This window comes from Falco naumanni, chromosome 3, assembly GCF_017639655.2.
Source record: "Falco naumanni isolate bFalNau1 chromosome 3, bFalNau1.pat, whole genome shotgun sequence".
NCBI lineage: Eukaryota > Metazoa > Chordata > Aves > Falconiformes > Falconidae > Falco > Falco naumanni.
This window is the reverse complement of record NC_054056.1, coordinates 73483048-73505067: the sequence shown is the minus strand read 5'-3', so window position 1 is coordinate 73505067 and position 22020 is coordinate 73483048. Positions and strand designations below refer to the sequence as shown.

The 22020-nt window shown below is 38.9% G+C and overlaps 1 protein-coding gene and 1 long non-coding RNA gene across 6 annotated transcripts in view; one reads left to right on the top strand and one right to left on the bottom strand.

Moving 5' to 3' along the window:
* Nucleotides 1–6496: 6496 nt before the first annotated feature.
* Nucleotides 6497–22020, bottom strand: part of RGS20 (regulator of G protein signaling 20) — a 40982-nt gene continuing 25458 nt past the window's right edge. For all 4 annotated transcript variants that reach the window (XM_040587671.1, XM_040587673.1, XM_040587672.1 and 1 more), the window contains 4 exons: nucleotides 13983–14131; nucleotides 9767–9853; nucleotides 8655–8889; nucleotides 6497–7424 (listed from right to left, as the gene is read on the bottom strand). In XM_040587671.1, coding sequence (XP_040443605.1) covers nucleotides 7236–7424; nucleotides 8655–8889; nucleotides 9767–9853; nucleotides 13983–14131 — 660 coding nt within the window. In that variant the 3' untranslated portion in view covers nucleotides 6497–7235. The remainder of the gene's footprint in view (nucleotides 7425–8654; nucleotides 8890–9766; nucleotides 9854–13982; nucleotides 14132–22020) is intronic.
* LOC121085223 lies at nucleotides 9862–16954 on the top strand. Of its 2 annotated transcripts, none has more exons than XR_005826988.1 (3): nucleotides 9862–13759; nucleotides 13961–14157; nucleotides 15550–16954. It is a non-coding gene; the product is annotated as an uncharacterized LOC121085223 (long non-coding RNA). The 2 variants fall into 2 exon arrangements; XR_005826989.1 differs by having other exon boundaries at nucleotides 14900–16954.

Sequence of the window (22020 nt, the reverse complement as noted above, 5' to 3'; positions counted from 1 at the left end):
TTCTCCACATTTGTTCAGTTATAAGAATGGAATTTGTTTCTTGCTGCTGTGTTCAGTAGTTTTGCAAAGAGAAAAGGTGTCTAATTCAGCTAATTACATTAAACTCAGTTGTTAATTAAATCACAATTTAGTTAACTAGTTTGTACGTACTGTTTCCAAATTAGGACTAAATTTGGGGTCATGGGGTTTGGAAATTTATTAAGCATGCAGTGATTGGTTAAGCTTGTTTATGTAACGGGTTTAGATCAATGCAATATATTTTATTGCCCAAAGCACGTGGTTTGCATTCTATCAGTAGGTATTATTTCTAAGAATGTCTTAAAATAGTCAGTTAAGTCTGATTTGACTGTTCAGTTTTGCTTAACGTGCTTGACAAGCAACTTTGGTTTAGACTTTGTAAATAAGCGAACTAATTCATCACAATATTAACTGGCTGAGGAGGTGATATTAAATTCACTTCATATAAAGGACATTAATTTTGTTCATTAACTGAATTTTGAGATGTAGAGTATCTGATGTCAATCATAGACCTGCCGGTGAGAATAAATTAGTAAAGTTACGGTCTTTTCCAGATGTGGAATGATATAAATACTGCTTTGTTAGAGCCTGCTTTTTAACAGTGCACATGTTTAGAAGTATTTTCAAATTCACTTTCTAGGAAAAACATGTCAACATCTTTAGGAGAGATTAAATTCTTTCATTATATTATAATTCGTCAGAGCTGGGGGCTGAGGTCTATCCTGGCAATGTAAAAGGATTCATGAAGGGAAGAGTATGTGCGATTCCTGGAGAATAAATTCCTTGACTGTAAAGGAAACCCAAGGTTTTCTATGTTGAATGTTTTTTGCATGATAGTGGCGGTCGTAACAAACAAGTTGGAAATAGTATGATGACACTTGAGCTTTGCGAGACAAGAAGTGTTTGGTAAATACTTTATAGAGCAAGCTTTTCTGGTCAGCCTGTGCTAGGAAGGAAAAGTGGCTTTTTTTGCTGAAAGGAAAAATGATTGAACTGGAAGTTTAGTTACAAAAATTTTTAAACAGAAAATTGTTCAGTATTTAAAGTTTCTTGCATAACTTTATAAAATTAAATGTAAACTCAATTTATTTTATATTAATGCTCAAATTCAGAAAAGATTTTTTTTTTTATGAACAGAACGGGTTTATTTTCATCTATGTGTAGGTCCTTTGGCAGGATTACTTCTTCAGAGTTAACTTAAAGATGCATAATTGTTTTTGTTTTTTTTTTTCAAGTTTAAGATGGCAACAAACTAATGACAGATGTTTAATACCAATTACAGTGCTTTGTTTGGGGACCTTTCTGAAGGAACAAGTCCAAAAAATAGTGTTAGAAGTGATTGTAAATTGGGTACAAAGTAAACTTAAATTTCCACTGCTGTTCACAGCATGTATACAGGGCAGGCACAGCTTGGTTTGCATGTCCTTTAATTTTTATGCCTGATTGTGACGTTTAAGAGAATTACCTTTTGAGAAAATACAGTAATTGTCTTTCTGTACTTACAGATTATATCTGGGATTGATTAAAAGAACTAGAACTGCGATAGTGCTTTCTGTGATGCAGGTGTATCCAAGTAGTTCAACTGAAATGTTGTTTCACTTAGTGTTATCTTATGGCTGGGCAACATCCTTCACCATTTCTGTCTTCTTTCCCCAAGGTAAAAACAACAGTTTATCCAGAAAAGATTGTAGGTGCCTAAATTCTATTCATGCTGCATTTTGATTACCTGAATCCACAAATAAAACGGCCTGGTAGTGAGTTTTGGATGTATCTCTGTTGAACAGGTGCTTCAGTTTTCCCAGTTCTCTGAAATTGCCCTCCCCTGTTGGAGAGGGTGCAAAGTCTGGACTGATCTCATTTTCCCCAGCTGGCTGACTTACCTACTGAGCTGCAGTTGTGCTATAACTGATCCAGTATATTGGGATATTTTATGTAGTGAAATGTGCTGGCAGAACTGGTCATGAATCTCTCCCTTCCAAATTTTTTTCCAATTCCAAAAAAGCAGATTTGTTTATTACCTTTGTGGACATTTGAATCCTCTCAGATTAAAAGAGAGACTGGAACAAAGTTGCCTTACAATTTAAGCTAGTTTTTACACTACTCTAGTGGAGAAAAAAAGGGAGTCATGTTCCTTTTAAAGTGTGTGTGTTTAGATCTTTAAGGATGCCATTTTCTGTAAGGAAGGTTAGGAGTTTCTGCTGCTCAGAAAACACAGCTTCTGGATCCTTCATTAGAAGGCATTTCCTCATACATAATTCTGTTAAAATGCAGATTTTCTTCTGAGCCAGTTAAAATACCTCACACTCAGTGATTCTTTTCGGCTTTGAGCAGAAGGTAAATACCTGCTCAATGATCTTGGCTTTTGTGAATCCCACTTTGAAGCCCTATTGCACTTTCCAAGCATTGCAAAAGGAAGGCCTTGCTGAGGTCAGGATTCCACTTGTGGTCACATGTCAATTTTAAATGGAAATGTACAACCCATACCAGCTTAGGTAGAACTTAAATTCATCAACAGGTAGTCCTCGTTCTACAAAAACTGGTTGTCTTACCTTCAAAGGCATTAGCAGTCATTCATATAAATAAACCTGAGGAGATTTACCTCAAAGTACAATTTCATACAGTTGTGTATTAGCTTTTATTCCACTAGATCATCATTCATTTGGAATTGTTTTACTATTTTAAAAGGTTTGGGATTGATCTAGTTACAACATTAATATAGAAAATCTTCGTTAATGTCATTGAAATGATACTGATACCTTTCATGGCAGATGATGTGTTACTAAGGACTCTTTAGAGCAAACTTGTTTAAAAGCTACTTCACATTGTGATAGTCTTTCTCATCACTTTCTCTTTTTCAGATACGCTTTTTAATCAGAAAGTGCATGAGTACATGAAGTTTGTGTGATAAATTTTCATCTATCTTTATATAGCATAATGCTTCAGGGGATATATATATTTTTTTTCTTCATTTGTATTGTGCTAATGACTTTGGAATTTAAAGGTCAGTGTAAAACACAATGTGTTGGCTGAAGGAGCCCATGCAATTTTAATACTGCTTAGCAGGCTGGTGAAAAGAGCAGCCTTTAACAGTATGCATGTTCTGCGGGAGTTAGTGATTTGTGAAGTGCAGACATTGAGGAAAGAATACCAGTGGAATGGGAAGTTGTTAGAGCTTAATGATATCCTGCAGTTAGATAAATACCAAGACAAACCAACCATGCTTATTTTCAAACTAGGATAAGTCGATTTTGTGATAATTTCTTACTTGATGAATTATAAATAATATCTTGTGTCAATAATGATTATTTTCTCCTTCTGTTCATGTAATAGCTTGTCTATAGTTACTTTTCCTTTTCAGTGCAACTTACTATATCCCTGGGAAAAGTTTGTGCATAATGAGCAAGTATATAGTAATGAAATGTAGTTAAAAATCTGTCTTCTGTGCAGGTGGGTGTTTGTTTTCCTCTTTTTTTAAAAAAAAAATAATTTTTCGCTCCTTCTTCAATTAAATGCAGCATTAAACAGCCTCAAAATAACAAGATGTTTAGAGAGGTTGTTTGGGTTTTTTAAGAGATGCTCCCAGGGTATGTAGGGACCAGCATTCTGCTATTGGTGTTGGGTATAAGTTTAAATGCAAAACACAGCATTAAAATGTGTTTTCAGGAAAGATGCACATTGCAAATGTCAGCGTATTGTAATGCCAAAGTGAAAGGAAAACTACCTAGAGAATTTTAATTGCTTAGAAGTTGTGGCACATGGAAAATAAGCTTAGAAATTATTTTCTTCTTTTAATAATCTGAAGCCTAGACCTCTCAAACCAGTGTAGTTTTTCTCTCCCTTCTAATTTCATTGCAGAAATGATTTTCTTCCTTTTTCTTGCAGAATAATAGAATATAGTGTTTGATATAAAGTACAAATGTTTGGTCTGTCTTCCATCTCTTAATGAGGTATCTTTGCTGGGAAGAGAGATAGCTTAAAAGAAATGAAATTCTCCATTTCATGAAATGACACACTTTGAACTTTTTTTGATATGTGTGTCTGATCTTTCCAGCAGACTGAATTTGACCTAATTAAACTTACTTTGTAAACTTAGAGTTTTAGAGCACTCTTGTCGGCTCTGACTGAGACAAGTACAGCATGGTCAGTTTGACTGCGAGCTTCCCATGAATGCCACCTTATTGATAGATCTAGTTTGTTTTGTTGAAGTTACGACCTATATTGTCATACTTTACATAAACTGAAATGCTATTGTTAGTGCTTTGGGTAAGTTTACTAGAAATTCAGCTGAGATAACTGGTGTTCATACATTAAGCAGTTCTGACCACTAACTGGACCGTGTCATAAGTATGTTTGTAGAAGGGCTTCCTCTTAACTTAGTCCTCCAGTGTTGTGCTACAGAGGGCAAAAGCACTTTGATTTGCTGTCTCTCGTAGGTTTTTTGGTTTACTTTTTTGTGCTGTCATGTTGAATAATGTTTTGGTTTTGGAAGGAGATGGTGGAAACTGGACCATAGGTATTGTTAACTTACCGTGTATCTGGTCTTCTCCTGTGGTGCTGTGTAATGAAAAATCTCACCATTATTTGTTTAATAACATGAATGCAGTAAGAGGAGAGCATGTCTCCTGCTGAGGGCATTGAGGAAACAATTAAATTGGTCTCCTAAATCCTGCCTTGTTATTCCCATTTCTATTTTTCAGAGAAAGCCCCCATTTTCTGCTTTTCATAGCACTGGAATTAGGCAAAGGGTAGGTTTTAGAAAGGCTACATACAGTAAATGTCACTGAAGCATGTCTGTCTAGTTCTTTCCTTCTGGGGTATTTTTTTTCCTGTCTTTCTATGTCCTTTTCCTACCTGTATTTACGTGAACCAAATGATACATAAGGTGCAGGAAAAAAATACAATTCAGTGGAAGTCTACTATAAACTCCAAAGTTTAATGTAGTGGAATTGTAGTGAATCTTGTAACTTGAAATAAAGAAGTAACTCTAATAACAGGTCTACACATAGTTTACAAATGAGAGCAGTAGATGTTGTCTGCCTTGACCTCAGCAAGGCTTTGGACACTGTCTCCCATAACACCCTCATAGGTGAACTCAGGCAGTGTGGGTTAGATGGGTGGACAGTGAGGTGGGTTGAGAACTGGCTGATGGCAGAGCTCAGAGGGTTGTGATCAGTGGCACAGTCTTGCTGAAGGCCTGTAGCTGGTGGTGTGCCCCAGGGGTCAGTGCTGGGTCCAGTCCTGTTCAGCTTATTCATCAGTGACCTGGATGAAGGGACACAGTGTGCCCTCGGCAAGTTTGCTGATGATACAGAACTGGGAGGAGTGGCTGACACACCAGCAGGCTGCGCTGCCATTCAATGAAACCTGGACAGGCTGGAGAGCTGCACGGAGGGGAACGTCATGAAGTTCAACAAAGGCGAGTGTGAGGTCCTGCACCTGGGGAGGAACAACCCTACGCACCAGTACAGGCTGGGGGTGACCTTCTGGAAGGCAGCTCTGCGGAGAAGGACCTGGGAGCCCTGGTGGACAGCATGGTGGCCATGAGCCAGCAGTGTGCCCTGGTGGCCAAGGAGGCCAATGGGATCCTAGGATGCATCAGGAGGAGTGTGGCAGCAGGTGGAGGGAGGTTGTCCTCCCCCTCTGCTCTGCCTGGTGAGGCCCCATCTGGAGTGCTGTGTCCAGTTCTGGGCTCCCCAGTTCAGGAGAGACAGGGAACTGCTGGAGAGGGCCCAGCAGAGGGTTACAAAGATGATGGGACTTCTGAGGAAGGGCTGAGGGGAGATCTTATCAATGTTTGGCGTGCAGAAGAGACGACAGAGAAGATCTTATTGATGCCTACAAATATCTTAAGCATGGGTGTCAAGAGGATGGGACCAGATTCTTTTTAGTGGTGCCCAGCAACAGGACAGGGCAACAGGCACAAACTGAAGTGCAAGAAGCTCTATCTGAATATTAGGAAGAACTTCGCTTTGAGGGTGACAGAGCCCTGGCACAGGCTGCCCAGAGAGGCTGTGCAGTCTTCTTCTCTGGAGACATTCAAAACCCGCCTGGACGTGGCTCTGTGCAACCTGCTGTAGGTGAACCTGCTTTAGCAGGGGCTGGACTAGATGATGTCCAGAGGTGCCTTCCAACTCTGACTGTTCTGTGATTCTGTGGATTCAACTTTACTGTCTTCCTAGTATCTCCTGTGATTACTGATTTTGAGATATGAAGAGAAATTAAATGTAAATCTTTGGGGATACTGTAAATGAACATTGGTTTATTAGTGGATAAAGCTGTTCCTTTTCTTTGGGACAGGCTGAATAGTTCCAGCTTCCTTCTGTTGTCAATAAAATTATCTGTACTAGAAACCTTACAAGATGGTCGGGTAACAGGAGAATTTAATATGTACAAAACAAAGGTGGTTGATACTGGCATCCTCTCAGGAATGAATAGCGCAGGGTTTTTACATCTACCTACTGAGGGAAGAGAAGAAATGTGAGAATTCTTGTGCTTTATTTAGTAATTTAAATGCCCACAGTCGTCTTCCTCTTAAGTAAATACTTTATAAACATCAACAATATGAACTTAAAAATGCTTTTAGCAGACTCTAGTAGTAAAATAACAATTCTTCAGCAAAAGATTTTTATAGGCAGCATTATTTCAACCATTAGCTTTCATAAACTTGAAATTGCCACACTTATTCCCAGTAGCGCACCATATACATTAAATATACCAAGACAAGTGGAGTGCACCTGTGCCAGGTACAGTACATGAAACTTTGTCTAGTGTAACTCAGATATTGACATACTGTCATATATACTGTTTTTGCTTTGGTTACAGTGTGGATGGGGCAACTGGTTTGGTTTTCAAGAAAATTCTAATGCTCCACTTAAAATTTAGTTTTCATGCCCAGTTGGCCTTTGTACCTCAGATGTATGTCGTAATGGATTTGCATCCAAGTTGCCTGCTGTGTTTGAAAAAATACTGCGTTTTTCTGAATAACAATGTTTTCTCTTCGTTTTCTTCATTCTCTTTTGCAAAGTAACACTGAGTTTGATCAGGAACTGTAGTTGGCTGATTGTGTCAGAGCCTTGTGTGGCTTTAAATCATTCAGTCTGTAGTAAAATTTGCCTGAGTTGTTTTCAGGTAAATATCTGATTAACTCTGTGTTCCCTGTGGATTGGTGTAACCCAGAGTTCCGTCTGTTTTAAAATAAATACACTTAAGAAAAGAATCTATGCTTCAATGGATTTTTCAGATAAGGACTGAAGCAAGTCCTTATAAATAGCAGAGTTCATAAACCGTGGGTAGGAGTCTCTGTGCATTAAGGTATAAATTTGAAGCTGTGCGTCATCGAAGGTATGTTGTGAGGGTTCCAGCATATTTCGGTTAATAACTTCTCTTACTCTGGAGTCCAGACTGACCTGTGCATTAAAATAGAATGTCACATAAGTAATAGTGGAGAATAGTACACATGAGTTTTCAGGTTTATTGGTTGAAAAAGCAGTCTTTTTAAACCATTTCAGCTGTTTTTCAAGAGTGTAAAAACTGCTAAACATACTTAGGCAAAAAATGACTGTGTTGAAATTTGGAAATAGTAATATCTTGAGTATGGACAGAGAAATGTTCTTACTGAGGTGAGCTTGCTCGACCAAGGCTGCCTGCAGCCCCGCGGTTACAGACACCTGAGACTGGCGGGCTGTCTCCAGACCCGCTTCCTGCTCTGTAGGAGAGAGGATTTGTAATTTTTTGTGACAGTTTGTTTCCTTGGGAGTTAGTGCTGTTGTAAAGAGACTGAATTTGGAGTAAGCAGTATGATGCCAGACAGAAAATGTAACCTGGAAAGCTGTCACTTAATAGGGTTCCTGTTAAAAACCAGGGTGAGTCAATGGGAACCACTGGTATGGCTGTATAATGATTGCATACAACATACAAGTAATGTCTTTTTTCTTTTTTTTTTTCTGTAAAGCTTTAGTGCCTGTAGAAAAATATTAGTATTACTGGAATAGACTGATTAAGGTTTAAACAGCATTTTTATAAGTACATAAGTATAGCTTGCCCCACAAACTATTAAGTTTGACTTTTGGAAGGATATTGGAAGGTTTAAAATTCCAGCCTACTTGGCAGGATTATATTCAAACTGAACTGAGGTGTCTTCAAAACTTGATGTGTTTGCTAACAACAAAGTTACAAGTATTTTTGAAAATTTTCAGGAAGTCAGTGTGTTTGTTCTGTGACGTATTTTGTCAGCTGCTCTTCGAGCAATTTTGTGCTTCACAGATAATACTGTTTGTGGTTTCTGTGCTTTTGGAGAGACGTGTAACACCCCCTTCCTAGTGCAAAGAAAAAACCTGCTTTGTCCAACAAGTAAAATTTAAGTTGAGCAAGGATAGAGTGATCACCTGTATAGTTGTGCCTCAAACTAAGGAGTTCACGTCAGCATGCCAGGGTAGCATAGGAGAAGCTTTCTTCCAGCCAGTGGAAGTAGTGTTGACCATCTCACCTCAACAATGGGTCTACCTTTTTCTCCTAAATCTCTACTTGATGGCAGTGGAATGGGGTGGGGGGTGGGGGGAGGGGGGAGGAAGTTCTCCCTGAGTATTGTTGTAGCTTTAAACGCACATTAGAACTAACTGTTGGGGAAAGTAATATACCTCTTTTGGAGAAAGGATAGAAATATAATCTTCATAAATTAGTCTTGCTTTTTCTTCAATGACACTTTTGTTGGATTCTTGTTTTAGTTCCTCGCAGGCCATCCAGAAAAGCATGTTTTCCTCGCTGAATTCTGTTCGTAGAAACTCACGAAAAGCATTTCTGCCAGCTGGAGTAAGCATCAATTTATCAAATGATTGAGCCCAGCCATTCACTTCTTCAAGAGTAGGGGCAGGGCTTCAGGCAGAAGGAGAGAACAAGAAAAGAGAAATGAACGATTGTTACTCAGACTGTGTGCAAGTGGCAGGAGGCATCTGCCATCACAACGGCACAAAATCACAGGGTTCACAGGGCTGCAATTCCTTGCCAGGACTACCCGAGTGCAAACTCTAGTAAACATATTTGTAAGGTGCCTTTTTGAAAGTGTGCTTATTAAAAGTTCAGATGCAGATGATTGCCAGCACTTTGATGCAGGGATTGAAGTTTACTGCTCAAAGTAATTGCAACAAAGAAGTCCCTCTGCAACAACTATTTGTTGTTTTTTGTATATATATATATATAAAATTTTGTCTATACCCCGTAGTTCTTGTTGAATTACTGTTAAAAATTGAATGAAAATATGTAGAAAGAAGCCATGATTCAAACCTCATAAAAGGTACTCTTCTGTCTATTACAGTTTTACAAGTGCTGCTACCTGTTTGAGCAATTCTGAAGAGACAGTTGCTTGACTCTTGGGAGGATCTGAGCTCCTCTCTATTATTTTTACAAGGCTGAGCATTGCCAATTAGCTTCATTACACAGTTGCTGTGTGGGAACAGGATGTATTTAAAAATTATTTCAGATAAAATGGAGGCTGTGTTTACAATGCTGGGTTTGATCTGCCATGTTATGAAAGTGGGGATGTGGATTTATATGCTGCATATAAATAAGGTAAAAGATTATAGATCAGACCTTTGGTTCCTTAGGAGGTAAGAGACAAATGACTGCAAATTCAGCATAAATTGCAAACAGATAATAATAGTTATTTGCATATTTCAGGTAATTCACTTTATTTAGTCTGATTTGTAGAATTTGTTTCATTTTATCTTGACAGAACACTTGGTAAATACCATACCTTTCCTCGCAGTTTGGAATACCCTCTGCTTGGAGTTCATGAGATGTTCTTCTTGCTCTCTCTTCATCTTGATTTCTAACAGTAAGACTGCAAGGTAGCAAACAAAATTTTAGCCAGCTTCATAGAGGAAAAGGCTGAATGTACAGCAGATGCTTTTCCTCTGATATAAAAAAAAAAAAAAATCAGCTAAAAGGACAGAAGCAAACAGTAGCCACATTACTCATAGTTATGCTCTGACATTAATTTTACAGTTGTATAAACCTGGAAAACTTTAATGTAGCTGAATGCTGTTCAGTAATGTATCATGTAGACTTTATATACAGAGGTCATAGATTCACAGAATTTCTCAGGTTGGAAGGGACCCATAAGGATCATTGAGTCCAATTGTCTGTATATATGTGTACGTGAGTATATCTGTATATATATATATGGGGTATTTATGTATACATGTGTACCTTATCAGATACCAAATCTATTCTCCATTGATACTTATTATACTGTGTATGCTCGATGGAATGTTTTAACTTAAGTTAGGCTTTATGCCCTGGTTTTATGTGAGTTAGATGCTAAGGTTGGTTGGTTTGGGTTTGGTTTGTTTCCTCCTCCCCCCCCCCCCCCCCCCCCCAGCTTCCCTATTTTTAATATCCATAGGGCACAATGAGGGCCAACGCTGTGGGTTAGAGAGGTGATACCATGTTACAAGAAAGCCAGGGTTCAGAAGATGGAGCGCAGGTTTTAAGCAAGCCAGACACTTCTGTATGGGATGTTGGGAGCATAAGCATATTTCAGAGTTCAGATTTAGATACAGCCATTGTCTGGTAATTGATTGCAACTAAGGAAGTATTAGTATATGCTTCAAAATGTGAGGCCTGGAGCACAAAGAGCAGATACATGGTTGCCGAATATAGTTTTGAGTATGTCTGACTGGAAATGAGTATTAGATTGTTTGTAGCATTACAAAAAAGATAATGTCTTCTGCAGTCACTAGTGATCACTGAGAGTTTTTCATGTCCCATGGAAGAGTAGCTGTCAACTTCTGTTGCTTTCATCACGTTAGTTTAAATAACTCTAGTTTTTAAAAATTCCTTTTGTAGTTGCAGATGATTTGTTTTCATTTGAGACTGGATTTGCGAGTATGCATACTTCTTTCTAGGGAATGGGGACTATGTTCCAGTTCATAGGCTGTCATAGTTTAGTGAAAAATGCACGTGCATACACACACACATTCATACACTCTGTAAAGCTGCTTAAAATTTGTCAAGAGAAGGTCCTGGTGAATTATAACCTGTAATTTATATGAAATAGGTCCTCCAGCTGATACAATGCAATACAGTTGTTATAACTTGTAGGAAAATATAAATGTTTCTTCATTTGTATCGTGTCTGTCTTTAATGCTAATGTTGTAACAGTTTTGTTGCCTTAATTCTTAAGAATCTCATTTATCTGTAGTAAGGCTTTTTGTTGATCCAGTTGATTTTTCTGTCCTTTCTGCCTTCTGTACTTTTGACTTTGCCTTACTTCCAGCCTTACTATTTACTGGTTATCTCCTTCTCTTGTTTTCTCTAGTGTTAGTCCATAATCTGCAGAGACCCGCTTTTCTGTTTGCCAAGGCAGTCCATGCATTGAAGAGGGAGGGAAGCTTTCTAATACAGAGAGCAGATAATTGCAAACGCTTTTTTTTTTTTCTTTTTTTCTGCAACATCTGAAGCATACGTTCAAACCAATGAACTATTTCAGTTCACCTTTTCAGATAAAAATAGTAGTTAATGTTAGTTCTCTATTCTTTTGAGGTGTATAGGTCTCAATCCTTTACTACACTTTTTACCGGTGGCCTTTTTTAATATGAAAAGTAATTCATTACATATTCCTCACACACAGACAAGAAGTGATATGCTTGTCAGAGTTACTTTTGGGTTGAGGGGAACCAACAGATCCAACAGAAAGGATTATAGTCTTCATAGGGTAATGCACAAAAGGGGAAAAAGAGAAAAGAAATAACAAACGCTTTCTTAAGAGAACATGCCGTGCCTCAGAAAATGACTTGCAGGCAGACTCTTTCCCTAGAAATGTACAGATAAACAGTGGAAAGGGACTAGTGCCAATACTGCATCTTCTCATGCTTCTTCTCAGGATCTGGAAGAGTAACATGCTGGAGGCTTGAGTTCTGGCTCAGAATGAGCACAGGTTCTGAGCATCCAGCTGAGAGACTCATTTCACCATTTTTTTCATTCTGAATCTACTATTAAGAGTATGCTGATTATTGGATGTTCAGCAACTCAGCTGCATGACTCATGTAGACTGTTATTTTTATTCCTATTCATAACTTTTCTGTTCAAAGTACTTGAGCTATTTTGAGGAAAGGCTCTATGAATAGGGAATATAAATAGCTTAATTACAGTTTGTTTTGCATTTCTTGTTACTAGAAAACAATTGTTCTCAAAAAAAAAAACCCACCAGAAAATACTTTAAAGCTCAAACAAGCTGCTCTGTTTTGGAGTCTGTACTGGTTTCCTAGATGATTCTGAAATGCAAATAGGAATTTAAAGCATCGTGAAATTTGTGTACTATCACATACCCTATGGAGTAAATTGCTCCCTTTGAATTGTTTGAATAGTGAGGTGCACAGAAAATGAGCATCCTGGAAAATAACAGGTAAAATGCTGCACTTTATCAGCAATTTAAAAGATAAAATGCAAATTTTATGTAATCAGTGGTATAAGTGCCTTATTTTTTTTTTTCCTTTTATGGAAAGATGTGTTGTTTGTGTAATGCAGCTCTAGACTGAGCCACTTGTGATTGCACTGGACAACTGTTCAGATGACACTGGAATTTGTATGGGATGCAAGGTAGCAAACTCTGATCCTGTACAGGCACAGTACTTAATGTCTTTTTAAGCTCTATCTTAGTTTGCCTCTAAGAACCTGCTGAAAAGAACGGTAGGCTCAGACCCAGAGTACTTAGCATGTTGCAAAAAAATTCCAAGCAGCCTGTTGTCCTTACAAAATACTCACTGTTTGCATAAGGGAGGGCAGGATTGGGTATCTGCTTCTGATGAGCTGAGTACCGATAGCAAAGGAATGATCAGCCTGCTTTTCCCTTGCCTTCTAATGGTGTTCTCCAAAGCATTTGCTATCAGCTGCTGTTAGAAAAAAATAATGGTGGAATAGATTCCTAGCCTGGGCTGTAAGGTTATTTATGACTTCTTGCCTTCACCTCAGTGCCAGGTTTGCTTGCTATGAAGTGTTTATGTAGTGGATAGTGTATTTATAAGAAGCATTCAGCTTGCTGTCAAGTGTTTTGGTTGAACTCCTATGGGTGTTCAAGATATCTATCTATCTATCTATTTCATTTATTTCAATGCAAGTTCTGGTCTTGCCCATTAATTAACACTTGGCCCCAAACGAATACAGGACTTCTGAGTATGGGAAGCTTTACTTCAGTTTTAAATCAAATCGCATGCATCTGGAGGAGCTGGTAAGAGAGAGAAGGTGAACACATCACTAATTTACGGGATCAGGTGATTTCTTTTCCTATTTTTGCTTTGCTTCCCTGATAAATTTTCCTCCTTAACATCTTGTAATGGGAGTTCTTCTGAATTATTTCTGCTTAACTCCTCTTCTTCAGCAAATACAATGTTTAAAGTCGCTGATCCTAAGGATTAACTTCATATGAGTTGCAGGTGCTGTGAGTTGGCAACACTAATTAATAACAACAGATCCAGTTGCCTTTGAAACAAAACAACAGTGCTGGGCATGTGGTTATTCATTTTCCAACATACACATTCTTCTACCTTCTCCGAACTCCATTTAACACAGACTGTGCTGCTTGTTAAGTCCCAGTTCTAAATCTAAAGCTGTGACATATTCTGGTATTGCTTTCAGTTTTTAGTGGAAGCCCTGGTGAAGCTCAAGGCTCAGGAGAAGCAGTCATGCACGGAACAGACCTTCCATTACACAGTATTGACAACAAAACTACAGCGGAGTTACTGTACAGGTATTTTCTTAAAAATCTGTTATTTCAATGGCAGGGAAAAAAAAAGAAATAATTAGTAAACTGGAATAGAAAGTTGTGTCTAGCACTAGGGCACAGTCATCTTTTAGTTCCAGATCTGCAGAATTACCCAGGTGGTTTGTTTGGCTTATGTTGTCGTATACGCTGGCTATTGCCTCCCTCCCCTGCTATTCTCTTCCCCAGAGGCTTGAATGAGAGGGGTTACCATGAGCAGCTGCAGCAACAGCACCAACAGAAGCAGCAGGCGTTGGACCCTCGATTTCCTGTGCTGTGCTGAGCCTGTGCCGTGCCTGGGGTCTCCTGGGTCGTAGACATCTGCCGTTTGCGCATCTCCATCCGCTCTGATCCCATGGGCTGCAAGACAGCGAGAGGAGGAGGAAGTAAGAAACATCTCTCTTTTTCCTTTTGTTTGCTTTAAAAGTCTTCCCAAGCAGTGCTGAAGGCCACAGCTCCAAAGGAACTGAAAGCCTAAATGCTTCATTTCCCACACCCCCGCTTACCCCCAGAAGCTCTTAGGTGTTGAATCCTTTGGAAGATTCACTCATTCTATTTTAAGCACTGCGATGGAAGGCAAAGGGCTAATGAATTCTGCGTGTAGGTGGGTTACAAGGAAAGAGTGGTGATGCAGAGAGCAAAAGGGGTCTCGGAGATGCAGCTTTTAGTACAGTGGTATATAAGGTCAGGAGCTGAAAAAGATTTCCTGAGGTTTTGACTTCGAGGCCAGTCCTAAAGAAAATGGTACAGAACAGAGGTAGGTAGAGCCTCTCCCTCCCTCTTCCCCGATTAGCCAATGCACAGGCTTAGTGATGCTTGAGACACTTGAGCCCTCCTGAAAATCTGCCCTTTGGTGAGTATTGAGGATGTCTCAAGCCTGCTTGTTGCCCTGTAGCAAAGGGGAAAGGCCAATGCTTACCTGTCCATTACAGGTCTGACTGCCACAGGTTTTTAAAATGTTTTCCTCTTAAGGAGGAATCAAGTTCTTTTGTGAAAATGATTAATTACTAATGAAGAAAACACACAACTGGACATTAACATGCAGGTTTTTGGTCATCTCTTGCAACTGAAGACAGCATGAAACAATTTTTGGTGGAAGCACTGGTTGTGGTTTTTGCACTGTTTTAGGAAACCTTTTTGGAGCTTGAATTCTGCAGGTTGTGCAGAGAAGTGGTGTTAATGAAATGACAAGTCCCCTTGAAGTTCCTGTCCCTTCCTGAGCTATTTCTCTCTGAGCTTCAGACTTGCTCTACAGCACTTCATCATGCTCTCCCTATTATGCTGAGGGTAGTATCGTATTGAAGTGACAGATGTCTTTTACACATGAAATGCCAGCTTGTACAAAGATGAGTATGTCTGTCTTCATTTTGATTGTATTTGATTTTTGGATACATAACTAATCATCCTCCTATGTCATGAGATCCCTTTGTGTGTAGGTTTTTTTCAGGTTGCTAAACCTTCTTTTGAGGCCACGACAACTGTAGGGGAACTAGCTGCTGCTAATTTTGAGTTCTTTTTTTAATTGATAATCAATCGAATACTAGACTTGAAACATAATCTGATGAAATGAATACTGGAGGGTTAAAAGTTGCCTTCCTTTCTAAAATGTTCAGCCGGGTTTAGGAAAAGCTATTGTTATAATTTGAGGGAGAATGCACAGAAGTTGTCATGGACTTGAAAGAAGTGTCAGGAGGAGAAAGGAGATTATTGCAGCAGAGTGCAGCATTACATTTTGCTGGATTTTTTTTTAATGTTGAATTTGTTTCTCTCTTATACAGATTAATAGTTTTCAGTTTTGTGAGAACCACCCACTCTCCCGAGAGAAAAATGCATGACATGCTGAGCAGAAGATGCACCTGTTTTGCAGGAGGAATATAAGAACAACAATACAGATAGAAATTATAACTCATTTTGTAACTCTGTAGACCTAATCTGACAAGCAATGCCTACATGCCCAGAAATAGAAAATCAGAAAAAGAACACAGCTTCCAAAAACCCCACAACCTTTCTTGTTTCAAAATGTGGAAGAATAAACATGAGATGTACAATACATTTGTAGATGCAGATTGCTTCAGAGTTTCAGATTCACAGGAAGAGAATGAAGCCCTAACTATTAATTTCCTTCCAGGTACCTATACTTTTTTTAAATAGAGCATCTTCATACTTCAATTGGAAAGTCATAGTATATAAAGCATTATTGGAATGATAATTTATCTAACAATATTTCAGGTTGCTTTGGACAGTGAGCAATTATTACTCATTTGAAAAGTGTAACTTGGTTTCAGATGTGTGGTTTATGTAGCCTAATCCATCCGCTCTTACTTTTGAGATGTGTTATGTGGATAGTTCACACATATCTCTAGTCCATATTACAGTTGAACTGATGGTGGCCTGAGTAGAGAGGCTGGTTCCTGTTGTTTGCTTTTTTCCAAGGAGAACAGTAAAGGACAGCAGAAGTAGGAAGAATACACTCTTCCTCCCCACCTCATCCCACTGTGATTTAATTCAAGAGATCCTTCTGGATCCATTGTTACAATTTCAGGTTCTTCAGTATTGTTCTTTGACATCTTTAATGAAAGGGAAGAGTATGTAAGCAGCTGTATGGCAAAAACTGCCCAGCAGCATTGTGTCTTTGTTTCACTTTGAACCATACACCTTACTTAGTTTTCTGGTACTATAGGCTTTTATGAATGTTCATCATTGCATTTTCATTTTTATTTGGCAGATGTATGCCAACTTTCTTATTGAATAGCCAAGTAGGTTATGGTCATTTGTGATGAATATTTTTTTTGAAGATATTTTTAGCAGACAAAGCATGCTTTAATGATGGCAAAGCTGTATTGGAGTAATGGGAGATAAGAGAAAGAGGACTGGAATATACCTGTTGCCTTAAAGACAGCCCAGACTTTTGAATTGGAGCTGTTTCGACATTATCGTGCATGTATTCCCTGTGGCTGTGGACAGACACTTTGTACGTTTGAAAGAAGTGGATCACAAACTAATTTGGATGTGACTTTCTGTGGTGTATCAGCAGGAATATTGTGGTTAGATACAAGAAGGAATTTACTCCTCTGTGGAAGTACTACGGGTATCACTGTCCTGGTTTTGGCTGGCATAGAGTTAATTTTCTTCTTGGTAGCTGGTGCTGTGTTTTGGATTTGGTGTGAGAACAATGCTGATAACACAGGGATGGTTTTGGTTGTTGCTGGGTAATGTTTACACTAAGTCAAACACTTTTCAGTTTCTCAGGCCCTGCCAGCCAGAGGGCTGGAGGGGCACAGGAACTTGGGAGGCGACGCAGCCAGGACAGCTGGCCCCAACTGGCCGAAGGGATATTCCATACTATGGGATGTCATGCTGAGTGTATGAACTGGGGGGAAAGCTGGCCCGGGGCTGCTGATCTCTGCTCAGGGACTGGCTGGGCATCGGTCAGTGAGTGGTGAGCAGCTGGATTTTGCACCACTTGTTTTTTTTTTCTCGCTTCCCTTTGGATTTTATTTCTCTCCCCTTCTCCGTCCTTTTCATTATAATTGTTGTTGTTGTTGTTGTTATTATTATTATTATTATTGTTTTGGGTTTTCCCCCTCCTATTTTATTTTCCTAAATTGTTCTTATCTCAACTCTCGAGTTTACATTCCTTTTCATTTCTCCTCCCTGTCCCTTGTGGAGGGGGCAGGGAGGAGGGGAGTGGGCATCTGTGTGGTACTTAATTCTGGCTGGGGTTAAACCACGACAATCGCATTCCAAGAAAGATAAAGCATCTATCTAAAACCCTAACAGGATGTTTAGAAAGCACGACTTCCACAGAAAAAATTGTAGAAGTTTGGCTTGTTAATCTAGAAAGGGGAACTGAGAAACACATTGATCTTCTGATCAGTAAAACTTACGATGTTCTATTGTTCTCTATTTCTTTCAGAGATAAATGATGAGTTAGCTTGGGCTAAATAAAAACCTAAGCTTGATTTTACAGGGTAGCAAGGTAGAGAGTGAGCAGTGGTGCAGGTTATTACGAAGTTGTAGAAACTCCTTTGGCACAGATATTATTAAGACCCATAAGACAAAAACATAGCAGGCTGGTCCAGGTTCACAGAACAAGTAATGAGTAAGCGATCCATTGCAGCAGTGTTTTTCTAACTTCATTCTTCCGTGCTTTTTAAAATTTTTTTTTTAATGTAGCTCTGGCTCTAAACCAAACTGTCGTCAAGCACGTTCTATATACCTTTCTATCTGGATCAGTTCCTTTTAGCCACATAAAAATGATTAATCTGCAGGAGAAGTGGATGTCTTGCATTAAAAGTCTGGTTTTGTAGTTTATCCTCTAACAGAATTGCAAAATGAAGTTAAAATGTTCATGTTTGCAGCACAGTTTTTTGCAAATGTATATCCCATTCGTGATTGTACTGAGATTGTGTAATGCCAGACATGAGGCCTGAATGCACAGTAAGACGTAGGCTCTGTCTTTTGTATGTATATTCACGGACATACGCTGGCTTTTCAAAAAAAGATGTGATTTAAGGAAAAAAAAAAAGGTAAACTAGAGAAACCCAAACCCTGCAATTTTGCAGCTGTGCATGGTGATCTAAGTTTATCATGAGCTCCGTATCTGCTGGTTTTGCTCTCCCATAAACTGCTCCTTGGCTGGAATAGAAACAAAGGCACAGACACCAAGCTTGTGCAAGTCATCTAAGGGCTCATTTTTAAAAAAAAAAAAACAACAGCAAAACCTTAAAAAGTATTAAGGCTATCAGAGTATGACTATGCACAGGGAAGTATAATGACCTTGGAAGGTGTATAGAAAAAAAGTCATAGAGATGAAGCAAGTTGTCTGAGATCATGCAGTGAGCCACTAATGGGATGCAAACAGAAAAGCCTTGTTTTACGTATGTATTTGTCTTTCTGCTACCTCTAGTGTATCCAGAATTCTGCTATGGGTCATTGAAGTTCTCCATCACACTTTGCTGCTGCTTGCTGCAGCCACCGTAGCTGTGTAATGAGCCTTTCCAGACAACTGCTCGAATTACTGTTCTGGAGTTGTACTGTGTAGAGGAATGCACAGCAGATTTATCAACAACCCCGGTGAATATTATTTGTAGGAATTTACACAATTCCTTGCTTCTTTACAGTACAACCCACATTAGCAACTATTTAAACAATTGCCTGACTCGCAGATCTGCAGGAATGGAGATGGCTATTTTTTTTTGCCTTCGGTACACTTCAGATGCTCAGGGCAAAAAGGAGGGTTTTCTTAGACCTCCCTGTAAAAAGGTCTTCTGTTTGTATAATGTTACGGTTGTTAATTTGGGACATTGGATGGTCTGACTGGGTCATGCAGTAGGTGTAAAACCAGTTAGAAATTCTAGTGCCTGTGTTCTTTGCATCAGTGATGACACTAACAGTATATATTAGTTGAAGAATTACTCACTTCTACTGCTATAGTACGTGGTACCAGTGATTGGTGACCTCTTCAAGTTTATTATCCCACAGTATGATGCCAAAGAGCTTCAACCCACTGTAATAAAAACCAGTGGAAGTGTGACTTAATTTTGCAAGAGGGCTTTCCTTATTTTCTAGATTGATACTGTGGGTGATCAGGTTGTTTTAATAATGAAAAATACGAATCATCAACAGCATTTTGATCCAATAGCTTACCTTAAAGCTGTTAAAGGGAATGACATATGTTGGTACCTACATTTAGCTAAATATTTTTCTTTCCCTGTTCTAGTTAAGAATATATTCAGCAGACCCACAAGTGGTGGACCAGGGAAGTAGGGCAAGAGGCACACGTAATGTATATAGCTTCCTTGCCAGCTGATGCATTTCATAAGGAGCATAAGAGGTGTCCTAAACTTGTCCCATAACCTGACTGTGATGCTTAAATAATTATCTCTATGCTGAAATAATTATATTTGCTTTGTTAAGCAAGTAGAATGATATTGCAAAGAAATGCATGTACAGAGCTGGGCAGGGAAAATATTAGTTGTAGCAATCAGTTGGAAGACTCTGGGGCTTGAGGAGCCCTGAGGGCTAAAGTGTGTATAAAATCAAGGGCGATTCAGAGCTATTATTTGGCTGTAAAAGGAAACTATGCATTCCTGAGGAAAACAAGGTGTACAGCCATCCTCCTATACCTAGTGCTGTCAGAGCACTCGCATATGACAGGAGACTGTTTTGTAGTCTGGCATTGAAGCGGGAAAGAACCTGTGATTGAACTGGACAGAATCCTTCTCATGGGGAAATTTTATAATGCAGTTATAAAAAATGAATACACTAGGTGCATTGTCTGTAATCAACAGTGCAAATGTTCTTCCACCAGCTGATATATTCTGTTCCATATTACCAGGTGCGCACTTTGAAAATGGCAGTCAGTAAATACAGCATGTTTTCACATCAGCCTCCCAGGAGAGTCACCTATTTCATCAGTTGACTCTGAAATAAAGCCAAGATGGAGGTGTTCTTTCTAAGGTTTTCGGTTTGCATGGCATGCAATTAGTATCTGGTTTAAAATGGATTTTTTTACTGGCCAGTGTCAGGTATTTTCTGTTTCATTTCCCTGAACAGTCAAATATCAAATATAAGTATGTCCATCAACAATGGGGATGCTTTCTTTGAAACATCAAGATCTCATTGTGATCAGAGAAAATTCCATCCTAGTTTTTATACATTCAATTTTGAAGTATTAATTCTGATTACATGTAGTGTGTGTCTTATTTTCAGCTGCTGAAAAACTACATCACTTCACTATGGCCGGTGAAGACAAGGGGATTTATACCACCTAGGGATGTGATCTGGTACTTGTATTTATGCTGCAGAGAAAAATTACTTCATGTCTTGGGTTGGACTTAATACCAGGTGGTGCTAAGCAGAATTGTCTGAAATTCCTTTCTTCAAAATTTTTATAAATGTTTTGTTTAAAAATCCTCCTTCTGCTTCCTGAATGCATTTAGAAAGAAGGTTACAAACAGTGAGAGTTTTATTTTACCATTGAAAGTGACTTTTTCCATCTCACTGAGAGAATGCAGAGGGTGAACATGTATCATTGTGCATAAACTATTTCCACTCTGATTGAATAGTTTTGTATTTATTCTTTGAGAGAACTCTTACTGTTTGACTAGAAAGTAAATTTAGAGATGACTTTTTATTTTTTCCAAGGTAGTATGTTTAGAATTTTAGATATATTTCTTTAAGTAGTTAAATATTCAGACCTGTAAGGAGATGATCTCCTATTCTCTTTGAGGTCCTTGCAAGTTCAGGAAGACTAACATCTCACAGGTTCAAGCTCAAATACCTGCTCTGTTTTTGTTTAGTTTTTTTGTCACTTGGGTAGTCACACTGAGATCTAGTGCCTTCCTTCTTTAGGATTGAGGCAAGGTTATATTGTTTCTCCAAGGCACGAGAGGAAGGTTCAGGAGGAGAATTTATTTCTAAGCCCCAGTGGAGGGATTCAGCCTAGTTTGTGACAGGTTTATCCCCTCATATGTCTGGATCTCAAAAACCTTGGATGCTCCCAGGTCTCTTGTTCTTGTTTAACTACTGTTAACTCCTTTACTAGGTTGCAGTACTACAAGGGAGATCCATACCCTAAAATCTGCATCATTGAGGAAGAATAAGAAAATTTTGCTTTTCTTTCCCTAAGGTTATCTCTTTCACACAAAAATGGAAATTTCACTGCTCTAAACTCCCTGTGCCTCCTTTATCTTCTCAGATTTCCAGATCTCTCAGAAGGTGCTATGATAATGAACAAATTGTGTGAGAACCCTCTGTGCTGGATGCTCGCTGCACCTTGCAAACTGGGGTCTGCCTTCTCTGTCCCCACCATCTGGAGCAGCTACATGCCTTGTTTGATAATGGGTTGGAGAAGAAGACACAGGGGCTTTAAAAACTGGAGATGGGCCGCTATCTTGTACTTGGTTTCTAAGGAATCCAAAAGTACTTTTAGACTACGGATGGAATGAGATGAGATACCTTTAACCAAAGGACTTCAGCCTCTACCATCATATAGTTTAACCCCAGCCTGGGTACAGTTTTAGCCAATTGTTGGATATAATGTGCGATGTCTCTCTCCATCCAGTTGTATCAGTTTGACTGCCCAAAGTAATGACAGCACTACCAAAGACCCTGTGTCTGCTTGGTGAGGGCTTGGGTAGCCGTAATTTAATAGAAAAAATACGACTCTCTGGTTCACGTGATGGGGAAGGACTAAAAGGTGCTATTCTGCTGATTGTTAGGTAGTCTCCGATTTTGCTAATACC